Source organism: Triturus cristatus, chromosome 4_2, assembly GCF_964204655.1.
Source record: "Triturus cristatus chromosome 4_2, aTriCri1.1, whole genome shotgun sequence".
Lineage (NCBI taxonomy): Eukaryota > Metazoa > Chordata > Amphibia > Caudata > Salamandridae > Triturus > Triturus cristatus.
In genome coordinates, this window is record NC_140586.1 from 228,291,331 (window position 1) to 228,301,380 (window position 10,050).

General features: G+C 44.2%; 1 protein-coding gene across 2 annotated transcripts in view; it reads left to right on the forward strand.

Annotated features, from left to right (window-relative positions):
- The window catches only part of PLA2G6 (phospholipase A2 group VI), a 269,817-nt gene extending 264,338 nt beyond the window's left edge, over positions 1 to 5,479 (forward strand). For both annotated transcript variants that reach the window (XM_085601318.1, XM_085601319.1), the window contains one exon: positions 2,094 to 5,479. In XM_085601318.1, coding sequence (XP_085457444.1) covers positions 2,094 to 2,235 — 142 coding nt within the window. In that variant the 3' untranslated portion in view covers positions 2,236 to 5,479. The remainder of the gene's footprint in view (positions 1 to 2,093) is intronic.
- The last annotated feature ends 4,571 nt before the right edge of the window (positions 5,480 to 10,050 follow it).

Here is a 10,050-nt window from a genome sequence, read left to right on the forward strand (position 1 = left end):
AGCAGGACAGAGTGTGTTAGCTTTCTTCTTTTAGCATTCAGCTCTCCAGGCGCTACAGATCACCTCTCCGCAGCGCCACAATTATGTTATGTTTGTTGTGGACACATCCACTCCTGAACTTTAGGGGGTGCATGGGCGTCAATTCACCAAAATGCTATGGGGTGGGGGAAGTGACATCACATACCCTGTGACCTTAATGACATCAAAAGGAGTGACATCATATGACCCTTGACAGTGATTTCTTTAAGGAACGCATGTCGCAGGCAGTAACACCACACTCGCCCTCTCTTACAACACCTTACACTCATTCTTTTTTGTTACTCACTCAGGGGCCTTCATTCCTAATCTCACACATGCTTACTGACACTCAGGCTCAGGTTTTCTAATACTTTTCACCGTGTTTGCGTCACTTTTGTGTTAGGGTGAGATTTAGTATCCAACGCAAATCCGACTTTGCGCTAGATAGAGCAATTTTGCATTACTTTTGGGATACTATGTGCTACTTCGGAGGGGTTTCAGTGGCGGTGAATGACAGTTTCCATGCAACCACTCATGGATTTTGACATATCTGTAAACATTGGTAGACAGGAATTTGCACCAAAATCTTACAACTCCTCGAGCAATGTGTAATACGGAGAAATGTTTTCATTTTTCCAACTTTGCATCTGTGCGGCATTATACAGCACACATACAAAGTGGGAAAGACCTTTAAACATAGTTTGTGTACTAGGGCACCTTCCAGTATAAAACCTACGCTTCAGAGAAAGCACACTCCCTTGCACTACTTCACAAGGGTGTGTGTGATGGCGCATGGGTGCAAAAGTGCACCAGCGCACAGGGACAGGGAAAATGCACCATATTTTATTAGATATGGTGCATTTGTTTTCACACACATTTTTGCAAGACAGTGAAGCATCTTTGGTGTAGTGTTGTCCTGCATCAAATAGTAAATTTGGGTCACAATCTCACTCACTACTTGTCACTGATTCACACTCACTTTCACTTACAGACACATGCTCACACATACACATGCTCTCTCACTTAAACACACTCACCCGCAAGCACGCACACAATAAACATTTTAAACCATTCTTAGTTAAAACAGCTGCCACCAAAGGTCCTGTTACAGATTCGTGTGCCCCATTTTTTGTGTTACTCCAATAGTGAAAATACAGTATTATTCACTAATAGTATAATGAGAAACTGACAGAAAATAAGGGATACGGAGCTGCCCCAGTGTTCTTAGCACTGGTTTTGCCACCTCTGAAGCTAGGGGTCGCAAATGCAGTGCCAGTGTTCGCAAGGGGCAAGCCAGAGATGGCAGCTGTGGCCCCTGGTGACAATAAATAGCGTCTGTAGGGGGTGTCCTTCTCCACTTTTGAGAGTAAGATTCTGCACAATGGCTCGGTGGAACTGCGTGATCTCGGCTGTACACGTCCACAATCTTTCCAGCCAGTCCACACCCCACTAAAGGATTTTTTTTTTGCCTGAACCCATCCTCCCAGTTGTCGAGATCGAAGAATGCATGTTGACTGTTGTTGCTTGACTCTAATAAGCCACTGTCTAATAATGCTTATGCTGCATTTTCCTGTCTGTTAAAATGCACTATGAAGTTATCCCAAAATGACAACTAGTACTTTAAAAGGAGCTAAATGTTGTATATATGTTTTTCTCTTTACTTACATGTGTGCTTTCGTTCCCAACCTGCTGTCTTTTATATCGGAAGCATTTTATACTTTGGTGTTTTTTACCACTTATTGGAGATCAGAAAGAGATGTGACTTTTTAGGGGGCAGTGGGTGGGATTTTGTGTTAAAGTGTCATCCTGTGAGCACGCTGAACTTGGAGGCACATGCTAAGCATGTAGTACGGTATTTCACTATGCCCCTACAGAGCATGCTTGGAAGCGAACAAGAGGACACACTATGGTACGTCTTGTACTTGAATAGAGCCTGCCTGTGAGGGCCAGAATTAGTACATTCTACAGTGGGTCACTGTATGGAACCAGCCAATCTGATCATTGTGGGGATCTATGCCAGGTGATGGTAGTAATCAAGTTTAATCTATTACTCTAATCACCTTCTCTCCCCCCAGGTTGAGCCCACAGTTGCAGACGGAGGTGATGCTGGATGAAGTCAGTGACTCCATTTTGGTGAACATGCTGTGGGAGACCCAGATATACGTGTATCACCATCGGGAACTGTTTCAGAGTCTCGTACAACAGCTACTCTCCTAGTGAGATGCCGAAGGAATCCTGGTGCCCCCTAAGGACCCGGGGGACAGGGATGGCTCTTCCAGGATAAAACTTTCTTTTTTGGACTGTCCGTCTCCTCGCCGATGACAGAGGGGATATATGGACGTCCTGTGGCCTGCAGCATTCTTCTCAAAACTGCAATGATGTACATGGTGAAAACTGGGGCCTATTGGATCTTTAGTTGTACCAAAGTTTAGGCTGAGCAGGATGGTCTCTGAATATTTCCTAGGAAGGGTCCCTTCCGACTCTCATAGTGTCACCCGTGCTGAAGTCTGAGGCAGGGGATGTCCTCTGGGACTTTGTCTATTGACCATGGAGCATTTCTCTCTTCCACACAGATATGCAAGCTGGCGGGAGGGTCCACTCGGGCTCTGTGTCCGTGGACCATGCAGAACCCTCCTACACCCAGATGTTGTGTCGTATGGGGCCGTATAAGGTTTCTCCTCTGTATCTGTTTGTTGCACACGGAGTGGAAGAGTGGGTGCCCTGTGGCATTGTGCTGTCAAGGCATCATGCCACGTTTCCCTCTGGAACAGTATCTCAGTGTCGTTGAGTGTGTGCGGGGAGAGAACGGGAGGGCATAGTGGCCTGTCTTTATACAGTGTCTCCACAGTTACATTCGCATTCAGCCAGCGTCTTAGCTAAGGTACTGAAATGGGAAATTCCATTTTTGGTGGTTATGCATCCTGTTTTGACCATCGGGTACAGGGGAAGACCTATCGGGCCCAACCTTAGATTACATAGCATTCCCCAAATGGCTATAATGATGCCGCCTGAGCTGGCTCAGGAGGTGGATCCCATGGGGCTGGAGGTTCACCTAGGGCCCCTGCAGGCCCCCACCCCGAGAACAGACAGTGCCGCCCTAGGTTATCATTTTGCTGCTGCTGTCTGCTCCACTGCGTCCTTGCTGCTAACTCCCAATAAATTCCTATTCATTATGGCATATGTGCATCCTAGATCATGTCTTCATGATAGTCCTACAGCGGACTAGGGCTTTTTGTGGCGGCACAGGCATGTGTCGTAGATCTCAAACCCTGCTCTTTCTTTTCAGTAAAGTTATCAATGACCATTTTAATGCGTAACTTGTTCTGCTGACTGTTGGGTCTTTTGCTCATCCTGGGTTGCCAAGAGTGGGCTTAAGACTCTCCCCGAATGGTCGAGAGTGAAACATTTCTGGGTGATCACTGGAGCCCTACCAGATGGTTCTAGTTGATTTTGGAAACTTTCCAAATGGTCCTTTAAGGGAAGAGGCTAAATTACTGTTTCAAACCATGGTCTTGTATCTGCCTTTCTGTTCTGCTGTTTGTGGTGGCAGCATTGGCTTTTCTGCTCTGAGACTTTGGCTTGTTGTTGACTTTCTGATTACATGTATCCTTGGCATTGTCCTGTCCATCCTTGCTGATGCTATGATGAGAGCCTTTATATTGCACTGATATACCCCTGCTTTGAGAGCTGCATTTATCTGGCACCCTTCTGTCCCGAGTCTTGGCAGAGAAAACCTTGGCTTTTTTTTCCTTTCTATATAGGACCTGAAGCCCTGACCGGCTTTATACCAAGGGTACATGGGTTTTGTGCCCAGTTGTTTTGTACCCAGACATTTTTATTTTGTGGTCTGGCTCTTTGTGAAATCCTCTGGCTGCCTAGACGAGTAGCTAGTAAGCGGGGCAGTATTGGATGGGAAATCATTTCATGCGCAAGACTTATGGAATTTCTTCTCTGATGAGTACCAGTATAATCCATTCTACCATTGTCTCTTAAATATATAGTTACAGTAGTGGTCTAAAAAGCTAGTCTGACTATCTTGTCCGCCTTAAATACCTATTTGCCACGACAATAATTTGCAGCCCACCCTTCAGTTTGAAAAGATTTGCACATTCTATCGTGTCCTTACTACATGCTATATCTAATAGTGCTAAACATGTATCAAGCTATATGTGCCCTCTGTGTATGTGCAGATCATGCACAATTGACCCACTAACCCATTCAGATTACATCATGCTGTATTAACAAATACCATAGTGACTCAAGGAATAGAATGTTCTTGAAATTTATTTTATTTATTCTGGGCTTAACAAAATTGATTATAGAGATAGAGAAATAACCCTTTGGTACAAAATTCTCTTTGAAATCAATGTAGACATGGGCGTCGTCTGTGAATCAGGTCCTTTGATACCTTCGGGACCATGATTGAAACAATATGGGGCAGTGGAAATTAGTTATTTGGGAGTTGGCTGTTCAAGGCCACTGTGTGCCCATGACATTTGCATTACAACTGCTAATATAATTGAGGATTTCACTAATTCTCTTCTCTGGAAAGTCAGGCTGAAGGTGGATAACTATCTGCTTTCTGGCAACACTGGGAGCGAATCAGATCATAAAAATTGATATTGGATCTCATTCAGTTCATTCATGCTCTGTGTTTGTCCTCTACCCTCCACAAACATCCCTTCCCAAGATGACGCACACACATCTGTGCTTGCTAAAGACCAAAATCCTCATGCTGTGGAAAGGAACAGATCATCACATTGTAGCCTTACACTCCTGATCCAATCAAAAAGAGATTGGGGTGATTAAGACCCATCTTGGATCTCCATCTTCTCAATGTATTTGTTATGAAACAGTCACTCTACTTGGTCACCATGAAGGACGCGTTGAAGCTGATGATGGAAAATAAGCGTATGGTGTCCCTTGACCTCTGAGACATCTACTACAACAGACCCATCCATTCAAACCATCTCACCTTTCTAAGATTTAAAGTAGCTGTTCACTATTAAAATCCACTCCAAGAATAGTCATGGAATGTATTCCATTAGTAGTGCTGCATCTTCAAAGCTTTGACTAATCAGTCATCGAGGTTTGGATATACCTGATGATCTAAGATGCTCCTACAAGCATCACAAAAAACTCAGTAACTGCTTGTAACCAATTATTTATAAAACAGACTTACTCTGAACAAGGCAAAATAATCCCTAAAATTGTCACATACTATTAATTTCTAAGGTCCACTCCTGGACACTGTAAAGGCGAAGGCATACCCTTCACAGGAAAGACAGGTACGCCTGGAGCTAGTAGCACTTTACAAATTAGTTTAAAGGGAATGATCACTGTGGAATTCAGGACCAGTTATCTTTGTAAAGATTTCCACCTTGCCATTGCAACAGAATGTGTTTGAATTTAGGCTGTGAACAAAAAAATTGGATGGTATAAAATAAAGTTTGGAAATGGCCGGTTTGATTAGTTCTTTATTATCCAAAGGTTTGATTATAAATTGTCATGAGTTCAATTTTATGGGTGAATCACTTTCTGACCTGGACTTATACATGGACCAGATTAGGTATATGGACTGAGATCTAAAATTGCTTGTTTGCAGCTGGGTTTATGAACTTTAGGGAGCTGTGACAAAACAGAGTGCACTTTTTTATTGCATCACAGGTCTGTCTGTTTCTGCCATCACAGACCTCTCTCTGATTGCAGAAACTGAGAGAGGACTGTGATGGTAGAAACAGAAAAGCTTGAAAGGTGCATTAGTCTACAGGCTGCCTGGCTCTTAAAAGGACTTTGGTTGAAAACTGCCTCAGAACTTAGCATCTCATGTAGTGCATTCTAAACACTTACTGATTAGGGATTTTGATTTTCCGTGGTAAAACATAGACAGTCGAGATGGCGGTCAATTGAAAGATGACTTTGAAATGGTAGAGCTATGCCAATGCGTTTTAGGCCCTAATCATGTACAGGGAACATATTGGACTTAATGTTCTACAACTCCAACAATACCAAGGTTACCCCCCACTCCTTCTTATGTGAATCGATTGGTACCTTGTACATTTTGCAATATGGCTAGAAGGCCTGTGTCTGCGCTCCTTTTCTCAGAGGCACCTGTATATTTCACCCTTGGATATGATTAACAGAGCATAAGTTTGGGATGTCCTCAATCTCCCACAGTTAATTAATGACGTGGATATAGACATTGTATTCACTAAATATAATAACCTATGAGCGGCGATCTTTGATAGCCTAGTTTCCCCTAAATTTCTAACAACCCAGCGTAAGACTCCCCACACCAAATGGTACTCTGTTGACTAACAAAAGGCCAAACAGGGATGGAAAAGACTGGAGCATGTTTGAAGGTGCTCCAAGCCTCTGCAGAATAAATTTGTGTAAAAGAAGTGCTTTAAAAGTATCATAAGCAACTACGCGGAGTGTGAGGAGATGGTCACTGAAAGGATTAACAATAGTTCCTCCTCAGCCAAAGAACTCTCTAGTATTCTTAGAGTTTACAAACCCAAAGACTCGTGCCTCCTCTATTCCTCTCTCCATTGATCTCTAATTCTCTGGTTGCTGTGTTTTTTATTTTTTTTAAAATCATTAAAATCAAGGAGAAATTTGACATCCATCCGCATTCCATGAGCCCACCTTTCAATTACGATTCATTATCTCCTCCAGCATCGAGAGGATCAAGTTTGTTGAATTTTTGATTCAAGATTTCATGCCTCATCTTCTCTATTTATTCTGCCTTTTTGGATGATCCGTGGTTTCCCTCTTTGTTTGCACCTGCTTTGACGGATATGTTCAATCTCTGGTTAAGCACGGCCATGGTCCAGATATCTCTGATCCCATTATCATCATATCTCTTTAATGACATACCCTGCCCATCTTTGGGGAAACAAATTGTCAATCAATAGTTGTCTCATTATTTGGAGGTCCACAATATTCTGGACTCCTCTTAGTTGGGGTTTATGGCAGGGTATAGTATGGACACTAACCTGTTGCATGTTTTGGACGGGTTCAGGACCAGTATGGATGAGCTCCTCCCTGTTTCCCTCCTCCTAAAGATCTTTCTGTGGCCTTAAAAATTGTTTCGCGTATGGTCCTGGTCAAAAGACTCCATAATTGACATTCATTCTGTGGCCCTTGCATAACATAACCGCTTACTGTGATGGCAGAGATAGAAATAGGACTGTTTCTTTCATCAGAACCCTCCCTCTCTGTTTCCACCATGACATTCATGTATTTATGTCTTGGTGCCACACAATCCTCTCCCTGTCAGTTGAAGGTGAGCACTCTAACATGTGATGAAGGCACACAGATGAAAACCACTATGTGAGCTTGAGGCGATCATAAGGTGGATTAGCATTGCACTGGCCTAGTATTGTGGATCAGTTGATGAATTAGATTTGATTGCATGGTACGCTAACAAAGCTATAAAAAAGTAACTACTGACATGGACCTCCTGTCGACATGGACCTGCTGTCGATTACAGGAGTGCTACACTTAACTGTATTTTAAATTAATGTTCAAATTAAAATTCATACACATGATTTACTACATTAATAAGCCCAGATGAAGCTGTAGTTGTGTGTGTGGGAGCTTTACACTTGTGTATTTGAACAAGAAAGAGACTAGACCTCTGGCGTAAAGCTCTGAGAAGGCCTTTTGCATGTAAATAGGCCTTGGCAGTGGCAACTGTGCCCATGTTTACATCTCACTTTGCACTGAAAAGGTGTTTATGGTGTGCTAATAACTTTGGTGCTGTTTGACAAACCTGCACAGAACTTGGCATCAGCTGGTGCAAACAGCTAGGTTAAGTCTTTCACAAACGTGCAGGTCTGTCTGGGCTAGGGAGAAGTTTGGGGGAAGGGAAGTGTAATGGAGGGGGTGGGTTTGAGTTTCCCCATTCTAGCTCCCAATTTTTATGCTCTCCCGTACAGCAAAAACTGTTGAACAAAATGTTCACAAGCTTGAAGTGAATGTAGGAATAGTGAATGTAGAAATGTACTTAGAATATGTTTTTTTTGTGGTTTGACTTCAATATGTTCTATAAAGATATTTGAATTTCAAAAAAGGATTAATCAGTTGTATAGCTTGACTGTTAATTTATAAATAATCCATGAATCCAGATGCACTTATTCAAAATCGAAAAAATAAATGAATCTCACTACACAAGAGAATATTTTTTCCTTTGTTCAGCTCAGGATGTGTGGAGCCTCCCAGAATCGGGATGATCTTATTGCCTGGTTATAATTGAAAATGTTTGTTGCGTCAAGTGGACATTTTTGGTTGTATACATAGACCCAAATCCAGGGCTAAAGCTCCGCAACTCTGCAAATTCTTTCAAAAATATCTTTTTTTTCTGGCTGCGGATTTGTGAACTCTAAAAAATTATGAAAAGGGGGGGTCTATCTCCGACCTGTTGCCTGAAGCTGACACGTACTCTTTCTGCTCCCAGAATCGCGCTGTTTTGCATCACCGGAGGACGCCGCCCTGGAGTACCCTAGTGCTTCCTTGCCGCCGCCGCTCACACCACCTACGCGGCCGCTGTGAGCAAGGTAAACCACAATACCCAGCAACCCTTGTGGGACGAGCCCGCACACGTCACGAAGAAGCGCGCTTGTAGGCGCATAAAGGCAGCGGGAGCCCTGGCAGAGTGGGGGGTCTATCTCCGACCTGTTGCCTGAAGCTGACACGTACTCTTTCTGCTCCCAGAATCGCGCTGTTTTGCATCACCGGAGGACGCCGCCCTGGAGTACCCTAGTGCTTCCTTGCCGCCGCCGCTCACACCACCTACGCGGCCGCTGTGAGCAAGGTAAACCACAATACCCAGCAACCCTTGCGGGACGAGCCCGCACACGTCACGAAGAAGCGCGCTTGTAGGCGCATAAAGGCAGCGGGAGCCCTGGCAGAGTGGGGGGTCTATCTCCGACCTGTTGCCTGAAGCTGACACGTACTCTTTCTGCTCCCAGAATCGCGCTGTTTTGCATCACCGGAGGACGCCGCCCTGGAGTACCCTAGTGCTTCCTTGCCGCCGCCACTCACACCACCTACGCGGCCGCTGTGAGCAAGGTAAACCACAATACCCAGCAACCCTTGCGGGACGAGCCCGCACACGTCACGAAGAAGCGCGCTTGTAGGCGCATAAAGGCAGCGGGAGCCCCCGCGACGCGGGATCGCGCGCGGGTCGGCGCCGGGCTAAGCCCGGGCAAAGGGCGGGCCGTCTGAGGCCGTCCGAGGACGACAGAGGACGGGACGGACCCACACTACCTTGATCGTGTCTGAGTGAGTGATTATCGAACTTTGTTACATTGGGTACTGCTGTTATTTGCTCTAACACAGCTGATATCAAGCAGCAGTGAACTTGAAGTAGATCGGGTAAAGCTGTGTGGTGAATATGCCGAAATCGAAAAAAACTACAAGTGCGAACACCATGGACAATTATATGGTGCAGATCGTTAGCAAAATTAATAACGACAGAAGAGCGTCACTGGGGTTAAATTGTTCTCAAAATGCCTCTGAAAAATCTCCTGTGCCTGCACCTTTGTCTGATTCACTTTTGGCTTCCCCCTTAATGGCTAATACTAGCACCCCAACTGAAATTGATGAGTTAGAGAGTGACATTATTGAACTAAGCACTTATCCAACTGTTACCTCACAACCCATTTCTGATGTAGATTTACACATGGCCGTCGAATTAGCTGATATCGATTCTTCCATCCCTCCTCCCAGAGTCAGGCAAGTTAGAACCTGTAGGAAAAATCAGGTTAAAAGTAATGGCTCCCGCCCAGGGAAAAAAAAGGCTACCTCTGCACCCAAAATTGTGAAGAAGGCTGAGGCACCAGAATCTCATTTTGCTAAATATTCTGAGAATGAATTGTCCAAGAAAATAGCAAACATGATTGATATTAAAATTGAGAGTGTTATTACTCCTCTGGTAGCCAGAATTGATGAATTAATGACAGAGGTAGTCAGATTAAACTCCCTGATAAGTAGACCTGTGGAAGAGGTACCTAGAACTGAGTATCC